At 44.6% G+C, this 16,686-nt stretch overlaps 1 protein-coding gene across 1 annotated transcript in view; it reads left to right on the forward strand.

The window, feature by feature from the left end:
• LOC110499541 (ankyrin repeat and fibronectin type-III domain-containing protein 1-like) overlaps positions 1-16,686 on the forward strand; it is a 113,685-nt gene that overhangs the window by 46,289 nt on the left and 50,710 nt on the right. Inside the window, exons 8-9 of the mRNA XM_036956296.1 lie at positions 3,286-3,393; positions 16,161-16,260. Coding sequence (XP_036812191.1) covers positions 3,286-3,393; positions 16,161-16,260 — 208 coding nt within the window. The remainder of the gene's footprint in view (positions 1-3,285; positions 3,394-16,160; positions 16,261-16,686) is intronic.

The raw sequence follows: 16,686 nt of genomic DNA on the forward strand, positions 1-16,686 counted from the left end.
CACGACTCTCCCTCTAACCATACACTTAGATCAGCCTTGGAGAGGGTGTCTCAGATTGGAATGAATAAAATAAGAAATGTAATAGAAAAAGTTGAACAAATACAGAGAGAGAGAGATTGAGAGAGGACGAAAGGGTAATGAATAAATACTTTGTCAGCAGATGATGAGATCAAGGCAATTAAACCGCTGAGATGAGAAATCAATGAATTTTATTCTATTTAATATGTCTTCTTCAAACCCAAGGACACTTTATATAATATGAATCACAAATGGACTCACACCGAGGTGACTGGTCTGTTTGCATGGTCAACCCCAGCCTTTTTGGGGGCATAAGCGAGATTTGGTTAGGGGGCCCCCCCACCTCGTGTGCAAAATATTTTAGTGTCTTGACGGCAGAGAGAAAAAAATCTATTTTTAATGCAAATGTCATGCAAATGTCATGTTTGACATGACTAGGGAGAGTATATTAATGGTAACATTCAAAGTTTACCAGCAAACTACCAGAATGTTTGGTCACTTTCAAGTTTCTGGCGGAATTTATCACAAGACATCTAGTGGACTTTATGGGTACTTCAGATAATCACAGGTGTCTGTAATTATCTCTGGCCCTCTGTGTGGCCTTATCACATTTTAAAATATTAATTGACAACGCTATAAAAACACATTGCCTAAGGGTTTCAGCATAATATCCTATATATCTTTTACACACTTTTATGTAATTTATTATATTGATATGCATTTTACTATATACATGTGTATTTGTCATCAATGTTTTGGCGACAAACTGGTGGCAGTTGGAAGATTTGCATATTTAATTGAAAATAATGCCATTGTTGATTAAATGCTTTTTCTCATTAATTAGGCTATTTTATTTTTTAAACATGTGGTCTTTTCACTAGAAACTCATGGGCAAAATATGGACAGAGATATAACAAATAAATAGTATTTTAGGAATACTTAAAAAAAAAAGTTATTCAAGTGTAAATTCTCCAAATTACAATAGATTGCCATAGATAACATGTTAAATACCAAAATTACTGAATCTTGTGTGGTAACTTTGGTAAGTTTCCAGTAGCTTTGTAACCCTAGCCATGACTTATGCCATGTTTATATGATATCTGAGTGAGAGTGAATAACAAAATAAATCGGGGCCCCCTAGAGACAGAGCCTCTGGGTACGTATTTGGCCATGACGACATAAGGAATAAACGCTGATGTTCCGCCTCGTCCCGCTGCGGCGTCCAAATTTTCCAAGGTAATGTACCGAAGGAATTTTACATGCTTATACCACAGTTCCCAAGGAAAAGGAAAAAAAGTGTTTATATTTTCATTTAAATAAGCCAATTCATACTTTTTCATATTTTGGTTGCTAGGGACGCAACCCAGTCGTTCGTTCTCTATGTTCCGTTGCCATGCTCGCTGGCAACATTCTCATCCCTTGCTCGCTAGCTAACCAGCTAGCTACTGCTAACACACAGTCACAAACGCTGCAGCCAGAATAACAGCAAAGTAGCTGTTTTCTATTGACATTCATTTGGATACATCCATAACAATGAGCTGATGAAGCCCGATTTTGCCTGTCATAGCAAGAAAAGTTTGCCTTCTGGTCAGGACACTTGTCAACACTGACTGTTCATTACATGGAGATCACATTAAATATCAAACAACAGGCTAGAAGCTAGCTAAATAGTTTGCTGCTAGCAAACCAGCCAATATGACAATGCAATTAAAAAATATCAGTTTCTGAAAACAGCTGGTCAAACTAGAAACATGGGAGGATTTGACAACACAGCACCACTAAACTAGAAACATGGGAGGATTTGATAGCATAGCACCACTAAACTAGAAACATGGGAGGATTTGACAGCATAGCACCACTAAACTAGAAACATGGGAGGATTTGACAACACAGCACCACTAAACTAGAAACATGGGAGGATTTGACAGCATAGCACCACTAAACTAGAAACATGGGAGGATTTGACAGCATAGCACCACTAAACTAGAAACATGGGAGGTTTTGACAACATAGCACCACTAAACTAGAAACATGGGAGGATTTGACAGCATAGCACCACTAAACTAGAAACATGGGAGGATTTGACAACATAGCACCACTAAACTAGAAACATGGGAGGATTTGACAACATAGCACCACTAAACTAGAAACATGGGATGATTTGACAACATAGCACCACTAAACTAGAAACATGGGAGGATTTGACAACACAGCACCACTAAACTAGAAACATGGGAGGATTTGACAGCATAGCACCACTAAACTAGAAACATGGGAGGATTTGACAACATAGCACCACTAAACTAGAAACATGGGAGGATTTGACAACATAGCACCACTAAACTAGAAACATGGGAGGATTTGACAACATAGCACCACTAAACTAGAAACATGGGAGGATTTGACAACATAGCACCACTAAACTAGAAACATGGGAGGATTTGACAGCATAGCACCACTAAACTAGAAACATGGGAGGATTTGACAACATAGCACCACTAAACTAGAAACATGGGAGGATTTGACAACATAGCACCACTAAACTAGAAACATGGGAGGATTTGACAACATAGCACCACTAAACTAGAAACATGGGAGGATTTGACAACATAGCACCACTAAACTAGAAACATGGGAGGATTTGACAACATAGCACCACTAAACTAGAAACATGGGAGGATTTGACAACATAGCACCACTAAACTAGAAACATGGGAGGATTTGACAGCTTTAGCATCAGAAGGTTCAGGAGAAATTCATGTTCATCACCACGGTAGGTCATCAGATGCACCAAAAAAAATATGTCTCTGCAAAAACAAATCAATGCTATCTAGCTACTTTTTCCCCTCGTTGGATCTGTGCAGGGCCCTTAGCCGCTACTTCTGTCGCTTAGTGGCTCGGGCAGGCCCTGTCTGTTTGGAGGTGTGTACAGTTCATGTTTAGTGCTGAGAGAATAACCCCTAACCCTTAATTAACTACTACCGTGGTTTGGGGATTCTGAGCTGATTGAGATGACAGGGGTAAAAGTTGATGTTTGTACTGTATGTGTTTACTGGTGAGAAGTTGACCACTGATTTACTGTCTCTCTTTCTATCTTCAATCCCTATATTTCACCCCCTACCCCCTACACCCTAACCCCCCTCCCACTAGACTGGAGGGAGAGTGATGGTCGGGAGCCCCTCCAACTAGACTGTAGGGAGAGTGATGGTCTGGAGCCCCTCCCACTAGACTGTAGGGAGAGTGATGGTCTGGAGCCCCTCCCACTAGGCTGTAGGGAGAGTGATGGTCGGGAGCCCAGGAGAAGAGAGCACATAGGGCATATGGAGCGCCTGCTGCAACAGGTCCGCGCTACTCACACACACTACAGCTGTGGAGGTGAGCACACTCACGTAAAACACCTCTCTCTTCTTCATCGGTGTGTGTGTGTGTGTGTGTGTGTGTGTGTGTGTGTGTGTGTGTGTGTGTGTGTGTGTGTGTGTGTGTGTGTGTGTGTCTATGTGTGTGTGTGTGTGTGTCTATGTGTGTGTGTGTGTATGTGTGTGTGTCTGTGTGTGTGTGTGTCTTGCTCTAAACCCACACTTCTTCCAGTAAATTGACTTTGTATTAAAGTGAATAAATGAAGCATGCTAAAAGTGTATTTACTCCAGCACTCTAAGCCTAGAGAGGCATGAATGGCCTCTCACAGTATCCTACACTCACACACAAACACACAGTAGTCCTCTCGTCAGTGCTCCCCTTAACACACCAGGGGACCGCGTGTACATAAATAATGTTTCATGCGGTTTATACATTCTGGATTATACACATTTATGTGTTTTAGCATGTCAACCGTATGGCCTTGCTTTGTAAATCATCACGCTGGCATAGAGAAACGCATAGGAAAATAGAGGTGGGGAAGGGGGGGGGGACTGAAAGATGGTAAGGGGGGGGGGGGGGGGGGGGGGTGAGACAGAAAGATGGTAAGAGGCACTATAGCCCACCGTGAGTGGTGGCCAGTTCTGGAGGTAGAAGTTGTTCATAAGAGCAGGTCCAGGATCACGTAAGGTGGTTTCCCTAACCCTGATCTTAACCATTAGGATGGATAATAGCTGGTTTCACATCAGTGCCTAAAGGCATCTGTCTGATAGGTACAGCACACTGGGTAGAGCGCTGTGAGCGTGTGTGTGTCTGTGTGTGTGAATTGGTCGTACGATGAGGCCTGTGTCTGGCTCAGTGCTCGACCTCAATCTTCCTAGCGGGGTGGGGGATAAAGAGGAGGGAGGGAGGGAGGGAGGGAGGGATAGAGGGAGGGCAGCAGCGCAGGCAGGGTGCTGACAGTTGCTCCGCATGCACAAACAGCAACTCCATGGGAGGGAGCGTGTGTGTGTGTGTGTGTGTGTGTGTGTGTGTTGGTGGGGAGGTGGGGAGGGGGGGGGGGACCCACCGTCACTCAACCACTTAAGAGTCAACAGCTATGATGTCAGCACACACACAGTCTGGAGTAGTAGAAAAGGTAGAGAGAGGGTGTGTGAATGTATGACCAAAGTGGGGTTTGGACAGTCTCTTGAAAAACAGAGAACAACCTCCTGGAAGGACTGAAAAAAAATGTGTTGAAAACTTGCAGTGAAAAAACTTCTGTATTTATTTGGAGTTGTTTGAATTCATGGTGAGAGTGTTCAGTTAATTACTCACTTTAGTACTGTGTGTGTGTGTGTGTGAGTGCGTGTCTGTGTATGTCTGCACGCCCTCAGTCTCTGGGGTGTGTGTTGACATAGTTTATTTTTGGCGTGTCAGTGTTCAGAAATAGAGGTATAATACCACCACTATAATGAATCAGAGGTATAATACCACCACTATAATGAATCAGAGGTATAATACCACCACTATAATGAATCAGAGGTATAATTCCACCACTATAATGAATCAGAGGTTGATATAATGCCACCACTATAATGAATCAGAGGTTGGTATAATGCCACCACTATAATGAATCAGAGGTTGGTATAATACCACCACTATAATGAATCAGAGGTTGGTATAATACCACCATTATAATGAATCAGAGGTATAATGCCACCACTATAATGAATCAGAGGTTGGTAAAATACCACCACTATAATGAATCAGATGTATAATGCCACCACTATAATGAATAAGAGGTATCATACCACCACTATAATGAATCAGAGGTTGGTATAATGCCACCACTATAATGAATCAGAGGTTGGTATAATGCCACCACTATAATGAATCAGAGGTTGGTATAATGCCACCACTATAATGAATCAGAGGTTTGTATCATACCACCACTATAATGAATCAGAGGTATAATGCCACCACTAAAATGAATCAGAGGTTGGTATAATTCCACCACTATAATGAATCAGAGGTATCATACCACCACTATAATGAATCAGAGGTTGGTATAATACCACCACTATAATGAATCAGAGGTATAATGCCACCACTATAATGAATCAGAGGTATCATACCACCACTATAATGAATCAGAGGTTGGTATAATAACACCACTATAATGAATCAGAGGTATAATGCCACCACTATAATGAATCAGAGGTTGGTATAATACCACCACTATAATGAATCAGAGGTATAATGCCACCACTATAATGAATCAGAGGTTGGTATAATGCCACCACTATAATGAATCAGAGGTATAATGCCACCACTATAATGAATCAGAGGTTGGTATCATACCACCACTATAATGAATCAGAGGTATAATTCCACCACTATAATGAATCAGAGGTTGGTATAATGCCACCACTATAATGAATCAGAGGTTGGTATAATTCCACCACTATAATGAATCAGAGGTTGGTATAATGCCACCACTATAATGAATCAGAGGTATAATGCCACCACTATAATGAATCAGAGGTTGGTATAATACCACCACTATAATGAATCAGAGGTATAATACCACCACTATAATGAATCAGAGCTATCATACCACCACTATAATGAATCAGAGGTTGGTATAATACCACCACTATAATGAATCAGAGGTATAATGCCACCACTATAATGAATCAGAGGTTGGTATAATACCACCACTATAATGAATCAGATGTTAATGCCACCACTATAATGAATCAGAGGTATACTGCCACCACTATAATGAATCAGAGGTTGGTATCATACCACCACTATAATGAATCAGAGGTTGGTATAATGCCACCACTATAATGAATCAGAGGTATAATGCCACCACTATAATGAATCAGAGGTATCATACCACCACTATAATGAATCAGAGGTTGGTATAATACCACCACTATAATGAATCAGAGGTATAATGCCACCACTATAATGAATCAGAGGTATCATACCACCACTATAATGAATCAGAGGTTGGTATAATACCACCACTATAATGAATCAGAGGTATAATACCACCACTATAATGAATCAGAGGTTGGTAGAATGCCACCACTATAGAGGGCTGGAACCAAATACGTTATCTTCATTTCTGATGTGTATATGTGGAGCTGAGAGGACCTACACTACCAGTACAGCACAGAGAGAGGGGCGTGGGAAACACTACACCCTGTGTTCCCAGACAGACAGAGCGACACCACACACACACACACATAATACTATTCCGGACAGACTCTCTCAGTCTCTGAGAAACCTCTCCATACTGTATGATGGGCATCTATCTATCTATCTATCTATCTATCTATCTATCTATCTGTCTGTCTGTCTGTCTGTCTGTCTGTCTGTCTGTCTGTCTGTCTGTCTGTCTGTCTGTCTGTCTGTCTGTCTGTCTGTCTGTCTGTCCTGTCATCTGTCTGTCTGTCTGTCTGTCTGTCTGTCTGTCTGTCTGTCTGTCTGTCTGTCTGTCTGTCTGTCTGTCTGGCTGGCTGGCTGGCTGGCTGGCTGGCTGGCTGGCTCTCCCTGCATCTCTCTTCTGTCTCCTTCCTCACCTTCACCCCCCCCCTCTCTCTCTCTGTTTGTGCCATCAGTAGTAGTTGGATCAGATGGAACCTCACCTCATTAATCACTGCCAATCTCTCTCTCTCTCTCTCTCTCTCTCTCTCTCTCTCTCTCCCTATCTCTCTCTCTCCCCCTCTCCCCCCACATCTCTCTCTGTGTATTCTCGGTGACATGCGGGCTGCACAGTAGCCAAGCAGCCCTTGTCATATTATCCACTTGTCAAAAGCAGTTAACCTTTTGGAAACAGAAATAGATGTAGACTTTGAGCCTAGCAAGTCACCAGCACCTTCGCCTGTTAGGAAAATAACACACTTTTTTAAACTCTAACACTGCTGGATGCTATAAGCATTTTTTGAGAGTATTTTTTAGAAACTACTAAACTAGTTAACTATATTTTGAACAGCTAAACTTTATAGCTGAAGTCGGTAGATGAGAGAGTAATAGCGAATGCCTGCAGGGCAGAATTAGGCCGATTCCCGCTAATGATCAAAATCCAGAAAAGAGCAGTTCAATTCTACAACCACCTAAAAGGAAGCGATTCCCAAACCTTCCATAACAAAGCCATCACCTACAGAGAGATGAACCTGGAGAAGAGTCCCCTAAGCAAGCTGGTCCTGGGGGCTCTGTTCACAAACACAGACAAACCCCACAGAGCCCCAGGACAGCAACACAATTAGACCCAAACAAATCATGAGAAAACAAATAGATACAGTCAAAGTTGGAAATTTACATACACCTTAGCAGAATACATTTAAACTCAGTTTTTAACCATTCCTGACATTTAATCCTAGTAAAAATTCCCTGTTTTAGGTCAGTTAGGATCTCCACTTTATTTTAAGAATGTGAAATGTCAGAATAATAGTAGAGAGAGAATGATTTATTTCAGCTTTTATTTCTTTTATCACATTCCCAGTGGGTCAGAAGTTTACATACATTCAATTAGTATTTGGTAGCATTGAGAGAGAGAGAGAGAGAGAGAGAGAGAGAGAGAGAGAGAGAGAGAGAGAGAGAGAGAGAGAGAGAGAGAGAGAGAGAGAGAGAGAGAGAGAGAGAGAGAGAGAGAGAGAGAGAGAGAGAGAGAGAGAGAGAGAGAGAGAGAGAGAGAGAGAGAGAGAGAGAGAGAGAGAGAGAGAGAGAGAGAGAGAGAGAGAGAGAGAGAGAGAGAGAGAGAGAGAGAGAGAGAGAGAGAGAGAGAGAGAGAGAGAGAGAGAGAGAGAGAGAGAGAGAGAGAGAGAGAGAGAGAATTCAGAGCCCTTGACTTTTACCACATTTTATTATATTACAGAATTATTCAAAAATGTATTAAATTGTTTTTTTCCTCATAGTACCCCATAATGACCAAGCAAAAAGTGTTTATATTTTTTACATAATAATAAAAAACTGATATCACATTTATATAAAAATAAAAATATCATATTTTCATAAGTATTCTTAACTCTCCCCTCGAAACCCTCCCCTCTATTCTCTCCACTATAAACCCTCCTCTCTATTCTCTCCACTATAAAACCTCCTCTCTATTCTCTCCACTATAAACCCTCCTCTCTATTATCTCCACTATAAACCCTCCCCTCTATTATCTCCACTATAAACCCTCCCCTCTATTATCTCCACTATAAACCCTCCCCTCTATTATCTCCACTATCAACCCTCCCCTCTATTATCTCCACTATAAACCCTCCTCTCTATTCTCTCCACTATAAACCCTCCCCTCTATTCTCTCCACTATAAACCCTCCCCTCTATTATCTCCACTATAAACCCTCCCCTCTATTATCTCCACTATAAACCCTCCCCTCTATTATCTCCACTATAAACCCTCCCCTCTATTATCTCCACTATAAACCCTCCCCTCTATTATCTCCACTATAAACCCTCCCCTCTATTATCTCCACTATAAACCCTCCCCTCTATTATCTCCACTATAAACCCTCCCCTCTATTATCTCCACTATAAACCCTCCCCTCTATTCTCTCCACTATAAACCCTCCCCTCTATTATCTCCACTATAAACCCTCCCCTCTATTATCTCCACTATAAACCCTCCCCTCTATTATCTCCACTATAAACCCTCCCCTCTATTATCTCCACTATAAACCCTCCCCTCTATTATCTCCACTATAAACCCTCCCCTCTATTATCTCCACTATAAACCCTCCCCTCTATTCTCTCCACTATAAACTACAAAACCAAGAACAACAACAAGAACACCAACAACAGCACCAACAACACCAACAACACAAATAATAAGAACACCAACAACAACAACAACAAGAACAACAACACCAACAACACCAACAACAAGAACACCAACAACACAAATAATAAGAACACCACCAACAACAACAACACCAACAAGAACACCAAGAACAACAACAACACCAACAACAAGAACACTAACAAGAACACCAACAACAACACGTTTACTACAGTTCTAAAGAATAAAGGAATAAAAACACACACACACACACACACACACACACACACACACACACACACACACACACACACACACAGCCTCCCCCCTCCACAAACACACACGATCCCAGCATACTCACGTGCATGCTGGAAGCCAGTCGTCATGCGTTTGTAGAGCTTGCACCTCCACTCTAAAGCTCGGAGCTGCTTGTCCTTGTCACAGGCCTCCAAGCTAAGGCCGTCTCTCTGGGCCTGAGCAGCCAGCTCCCCTACCCTCCTCTCTGCTTCGATGACCAGGCTGCTAAGGTGGGCCTCGCGACTCTCCACACTGACAACTACAACACAGACACAAAACAGACAAGTTCTAGACGTACCTTTGTAGTTCTCCTGCCCTCCGCACAGCCTCACCACTCTAGAAGGACTAGAACACAGACAGACATAGGTTGCATCTGTCATGAATGTTCTCAGCCAGAGTGGCCGCCATATTGATGCCCAAAATCAATTTTAGCTAGCTAGCTCTCAATGGCGGAATATACGGCTCATCGCGACTCTGTGGTAAAAAAATGTATATTTTAAAAACTAGCTGTAGTCCCCTTATGGTGCTCCAACCGGCTTGTTTAAAGCCCTGAAAATCTGTCATTTCCTGATGTTTACATCTTATAAACAGCCCTTCACCCTACACTGGAGCCTAAAGGGATACAAAAGAACTTAGATATTTCAGTGTGGGTTGGGTGAATTGGCATTTGCAGGACAGGAAGGTTTTCCTTTTCACAGGCAAGGTTTTACTGCAGTGAGCTAAATCAGGGTCACACAGAGTGTTTCTTGGTCTTAAACAAATCTACTTTGAAACAAAAGTATATACCTCACACACATGGTTCTGAGCTAAAAGAAGAAGACGTGTACCATGTCAGATACACAGTTGTAATGTATGGTACAGTGCATTCGGAGAGACCACTTGACTTTTCACACATTTTGTTACGATACTATTGATGAAATAGTTTCCCCCCCATCTCATTATTCTACACACCGTACACCATCATGACAAAGAGAAAGCAGTTTTTTTTTAAATTTGTGCAATTGTATAAAAAAATGTAAACTGAAACATCACATTTACATAAGTATTCAGACACTTTACTCAGTACCTTCTTGAAGCACCATTGGCAGTGATTTTTTAAAAACATTTTACCTTTAATTAACTAGGCAAGTCAATTAAGAACACATTTTTAATTTCAATGACGGCCTAGGAACAGTGGGTTAACTGCCTTGTTCACGGGCAGAACCACAGATTTGTACCTTGTCAGCTCGGGGGTTTGAGCGTGCAACCTTCCGGTTACTAGTCTAACGCTCTAACCACTAGGCTACCCTGCCGCCCCATTGAAGCCTTGAGTATTCTTGGGTATGACGCTACAAGCTTAGCAAACCTGTATTTGGGGAGTTTCTCCCATTCTACTCTGTAGATCCTCTCAAGCTCTGTCAGGTTGGATGAGGAGAGTCGCTGCACAGCTATTTTCAACTCTCTCCAGGGATGTTCAATCGGGGTCACGTCTGGCATCTGGCTGGGCCACTCAAGGGCATTTAGAGACTTGTCCCGAAACCACTCCTGCGTTGTCTTGGCGGTGTGCTTAGGCTCGTTGTCCTGTTGGAAGGTGAACCTTAGCCCCAGTCTGAGATCCTGAGCGCTCTGGAGCAGGTTCTAATCAAGGATCTCTCTCTGTACTTTGCTCTGTTCATCTTTCCCTCAATCCTGACTAGTATCCCAGTCCCTGCCGCTGAAAAACACCCTCACAGCATGATGCTGCCACGACCATGCTTCACCGTAAGGACGGTGCCAGGTTTCCTCCAGACGTGACGCTTGTCATTCAGGCCAAAGAGTTCAATCTTAGTTTCATCAGATCAGAGAATCGTCTGAGAGTCTTTAGTTGCCTTTTGGCAAACTCCAAGCGGGCTATCATGTGTCTTTCACTGAGGAGTGGCTTCCGGCTGGCCACTCTTCCATAAATGCCTGTTTATTGGAGTGCTTCTGGAAAGTTCTCTTATCTCCATAGAGGAACTGGAGCTCTGTCAGTGTGACCATGGGGTTCTTGGTCACCTCCCTGACCAAGGCCCTTCTCCCCGAGGTCCCCCCCCCACTGTGTTCTTAGGGACCTTCAGTGCTGCAGAAATGTTTGGGTACCCTTCCCCAGATCTGTACCTCAGCACAATCCTGTCTCGGAGCTCTACGGACAATTCCTTTGATCTCATGGCTAGATTTTTGCTCTGACATGCACTGTCAACTGTGGGACCTACCTTATATAAGACAGGTGTGTGCCTTTCCAAATCACGTCCAATCAATTGAATGTACCACAGGTGGACTCCAATCAAGTTGCAGAAACATCTCACCTGAGCTCAATGTTGAGTCTCATAGCAAAGGGTCTGAATACTTAAGTAAATAAAGCAATTTCTGTTTTTTATTTTTGATAAATTATAAAAAAATGTAAAAAAGTTTTTGCTTTGTCAATATGGGGTATGGTGTGTAGATTGATGAGGAGAAAACAATAATTTAACTAGAATAAAACTGTAACGTAACAAAATGTGGAAAAAGTCAAGTGGTCTGAATACTTTCCGAAAGCGCTGTATCCGTGTGGTCCGTCTGTCTATCTGCCTGTCTGTCTGTCTCTCTGTCTCTCTGCCTGTCCGTCTGTCTATCTGCCTGTCTGTCTATCTCCCTGTCTGTCTGTCTATCTGCCTGTCTGTCTGTCTATCTGCCTGTCTGTCTGTCTATCTGCCTGTCCGTCTGTCTATCTGCCTGTCTGTCTGTCTATCTGCCTGTCCGTCTGTCTATCTGCCTGTCTGTCTGTCTATCTGCCTGTCTGTCTGTCTATCTGCCTGTCCGTCTGTCTATCTGCCTGTCCGTCTGTCTATCTGCCTGTCTGTCTGTCTATCTGCCTGTCCGTCTGTCTATCTGCCTGTCCGTCTGTCTATCTGCCTGTCTGTCTGTCTATCTGCCTGTCTGTCTGTCTATCTGCCTGTCTGTCTGTCTATCTGCCTGTCCGTCTGTCTATCTGCCTGTCTGTCTGTCTATCTGCCTGTCTGTCTGTCTATCTGCCTGTCCGTCTGTCTATCTGCCTGTCTGTCTGTCTATCTGCCTGTCTGTCTGTCTATCTGCCTGTCCGTCTGTCTATCTGCCTGTCTGTCTGTCTATCTGCCTGTCCGTCTGTCTATCTGCCTGTCTGTCTGTCTATCTGACTGTCTGTCTGTCTATCTGCCTGTCTGTCTGTCTGCCTGTCTGTCTATCTATCTGCCTGTCTGTCTGTCTGCCTGTCCGTCTGTCTATCTGCCTGTCTGTCTGTCTATCTGCCTGTCTGTCTGTCTATCTGCCTGTCTGTCTGTCTGCCTGTCTGTCTATCTGCCTATCTGCCTGTCCGTCTGTCTATCTGCCTGTCCGTCTGTCTATCTGCCTGTCTGTCTGTCTATCTGCCTGTCTGTCTATCTGCCTGTCTGTCTCTATGTCTGTCTCTCTGTCTGTCCGTCTGTCTATCTGCCTGTCCGTCTGTCTATCTGCCTGTCTGTCTGTCTATCTGCCTGTCCGTCTGTCTATCTGCCTGTCTGTCTGTCTATCTGCCTGTCCGTCTGTCTATCTGCCTGTCTGTCTATCTGCCTGTCTGTCTGTCTATCTGCCTGTCTGTCTCTCTGTCTATCTGCCTGTCCGTCTGTCTATCTGCCTGTCTGTCTGTCTATCTGCCTGTCTGTCTCTATGTCTGTCTCTCTGTCTGTCCGTCTGTCTATCTGCCTGTCCGTCTGTCTATCTGCCTGTCTGTCTGTCTATCTGCCTGTCCGTCTGTCTATCTGCCTGTCTGTCTGTCTATCTGCCTGTCCGTCTGTCTATCTGCCTGTCTGTCTGTCTATCTGCCTGTCCGTCTGTCTATCTGCCTGTCCGTCTGTCTATCTGCCTGTCCGTCTGTCTATCTGCCTGTCTGTCTGTCTATCTGCCTGTCCGTCTGTCTATCTGCCTGTCTGTCTGTCTATCTGCCTGTCTGTCTGTCTATCTGCCTGTCCGTCTGTCTATCTGCCTGTCCGTCTGTCTATCTGCCTGTCTGTCTGTCTATCTGCTTGTCCGTCTGTCTATCTGCCTGTCCGTCTGTCTATCTGCCTGTCTGTCTGTCTATCTGCCTGTCCGTCTGTCTATCTGCCTGTCTGTCTGTCTATCTGCTTGTCCGTCTGTCTATCTGCCTGTCCGTCTGTCTATCTGCCTGTCTGTCTGTCTATCTGCCTGTCCGTCTGTCTATCTGCCTGTCTGTCTGTCTATCTGCCTGTCCGTCTGTCTATCTGCCTGTCTGTCTGTCTATCTGCCTGTCCATCTGTCTATCTGCCTGTCTGTCTGTCTATCTGCCTGTCCGTCTGTCTATCTGCCTGTCCGTCTGTCTATCTGCCTGTCCGTCTGTCTATCTGCCTGTCTGTCTGTCTATCTGCCTGTCTGTCTGTCTATCTGCCTGTCTGTCTGTCTATCTGCCTGTCCGTCTGTCTATCTGCCTGTCCGTCGGTCTATCTGCCTGTCCGTCTGTCTATCTGCCTGTCTGTCTCTATGTCTGTCTCTCTGTCTGTCCGTCCGTCTGTCTGTCTGTCTGTCTATCTGCCTGTCCGTCCGTCTGTCTGCCTGCCTGCCTGCCTGTCTGCCTGTCTGCCTGTCTGTCTGTATGTCTGTCTGTCTGTCTGTCCGTCCGTCCGTCCGTCCGTCTGTCTATCTGCCTGTCTGTCCGTCTGTCTGTCCGTCTGTCCGTCTATCTATCTGCCTGTCCGTCTGTCTGTCTATTTGTCTCTCTGTCTGTCCGTCCGTCTGTCTATCTGCCTTGTGTTTACACTCGGTGATTATCTTTCCAATTAGCATGTGGGATGGCGATTGGCATCGCTGGGACCAGGGGCAAATAGCAGGGGGATGGGGGTCAGAGGTGGAGATATGGGGGTGAGACGGAGTAGATAGGGGGCTGTAGAGGATAGACAGCTGAACAGACTCAGATAACACAACAGAGTGCCACTGAACCTTGAAAGGTGACCAGCTCTGATCTCTGACTCCCTCTTCCCTTCTCTTTTTGCTGTTGTTTTGTGTTTGTTCATTTTTAGTCGATTGCAAAAAAATGTGACAGGTCATTACAGTACATGCAGTGTAAACAAGGTCATTCTCTCGTGCTTTCTCTCTCTCTCTCTCTCTCTCTACTTCACGGCTGATTCCTTTCTCTCCACACCCTCTACTCTCTTTCACTCAGACAAAGTGAGTCAAATTCACAGTGCTCCTTAAAAACTAAAGATCCTCAAGAACTCAATAACAACAATTACTATACTCAGTAAACCGTTAGAGGACATTAGTTTATTAAGGTCAAGAACAGTTTCCTGCAGAACAGCATTTCACTTGAAAGGAATAACAACATTCCGATACTGAGTAAACAGTAGAAAGCGTTTTAGTTTTTCAGTGCAGTGCACACACACACACACATACACACACACACACATACACACACACACACACACACACACACATACAGGATCTAGTTCAAGTTGAAAACAGCAGAAGTAATGACATAGACAAATAAGAGGTCAAATGTTTTCTTTACCAGGAAGAAAAATAATCAGTTTACCTCCAATCCCCTCTTCCCTCTCCCCTCTCTAATTTTCCCTCTCTTCTCTCTTCACTCTCCTCTCCCATCTCTCCCTCTCTCCTCTCCTCTCCCATCTCTCCTCTCTCCTCTACTCTCCCATCTCTCCTCTCTCCTCTCTCCCTCTCTCCTCTCCCATCTCTCCTCTCTCCCTCTCTCCCTCTCTCCTCTCCTCTCCCATCTCTCCTTTCTCCCATCTCTTCATCTCTCCCTCTCCCATCTCTCCTCTCTCCATCTCTCCTCTCCCATCTCTCTCTTTCCTTCTGTCCCGCTCTCCTCTCCTCTCCCATCTCTCCTCTCTCCCTCTCTCCTCTCCCATCTCTCCTCTCTCCTCTCTCCCTCTCTCCCTCTCTCCTCTCCTCTCCCATCTCCCATCTCTCCCATCTCTCCCTCTCTTCTCTCCTCTCCCCTCTCTCCTCTCTCCCTCTCTCCTCTCCTCTCCCCTCTCTCCTCTCTCCCTCTCTCCTCTCTCCCTCTCTCCCTCTCTCCTCTCCTCTTCCATCTCTCCCTCTCTCCTCTCCTCTCCCCTCTCTCCTCTCTCCCTCTCTCCCTCTCTCCTCTCCCATCTCTCCTCTCTCCCTCTCTCCTCTCCTCTCCCATCTCTCCTCTCTCCCATCTCTCCATCTCTCCTCTCCCTATTTCCTCTCCCATCTATCCCTCTCTCCTCTCCTCTCCCATCTCTCCCTCTCTCCTCTCTCCCTCTCTCCCTCTCTCCTCTCCCATCTCTCCCTCTCTCCTCTCCTCTCCCTCTCTCCCTCTCTCCTCTCCCATCTCTCCCTCTCTCCTCTCCCCTCTCTCCTCTCTCCCTCTCTCCTCTCTCTCCCTCTCCCCTCTCTCCTCTCCTCCCCTCTCTTTCCTCTCCTCTCTCCCTCTCTCCTCTCCCTCTCTCCCTCTCTCCTCTCTTCTCCTCTCCCCTCTCTCTTCTCTCCCTCTCTCTCTCCCTCTCCCCTCTCTCCTCTCCTCTCCTCTCTCTCCTCTCTCCTCTCTCTCCTCTCCCCTCTCTCCTCTCTCCTCTCCTCTCTCTCCCTCTCTCCCTCTCTCCCTCTCTCCTCTCCTCTCTCCCTCTCTCCTCTCCTCTCTCCTCTCTCCCTCTCCTCTCTCCCTCTCTCCTCTCCTCTCTCCCTCTCTCCTCTCTCCTCTCTCCTCTCTCTCCTACTCTCAGACACATCAAAGCTCCAGAACCCAAGCCGTAAGCAGTCCGTCTCCAGAAGTCTCAAGCACCTCTTTAACTCCTCCAACAAGTTTGTCAAGACTCTCAAAAGGTGAGCAATTAGTGTGTTTGTGTAAAATACACCCCTTGGATGCACATTATGGACTCAAATCAAATCAAATCCAATTTTATTTGTCACATACACATGGTTAGCAGATGTTAATCTGAGTGTAGCGAAATGCTTGTGCTTCTAGTTCCGACAATGCAGTAATAACCAACGAGTAATCTAACCTAACAATTCCACAACAACTACCTAATACACACAAGTGTAAAGGAATGAAGAATATGTACATAAAGATATATGAATGAGTGATGGTACAGAACGGCATAGGCAAGATGCAGTAGATGGTATCGAGTACCGTATATACATATGAGATGAGTAATGTAGGGTATGTAAACATTATATTAAGTGGCATTGTTTAAAATGGCTAGTAATGCATTTTTTTACATCAATTTTCCATTATTACATTTTCCAGCC

The sequence above is a fragment of the Oncorhynchus mykiss genome, chromosome 20 (genome assembly GCF_013265735.2).
Source record: "Oncorhynchus mykiss isolate Arlee chromosome 20, USDA_OmykA_1.1, whole genome shotgun sequence".
Taxonomy (NCBI): Eukaryota; Metazoa; Chordata; class Actinopteri; order Salmoniformes; family Salmonidae; genus Oncorhynchus; species Oncorhynchus mykiss.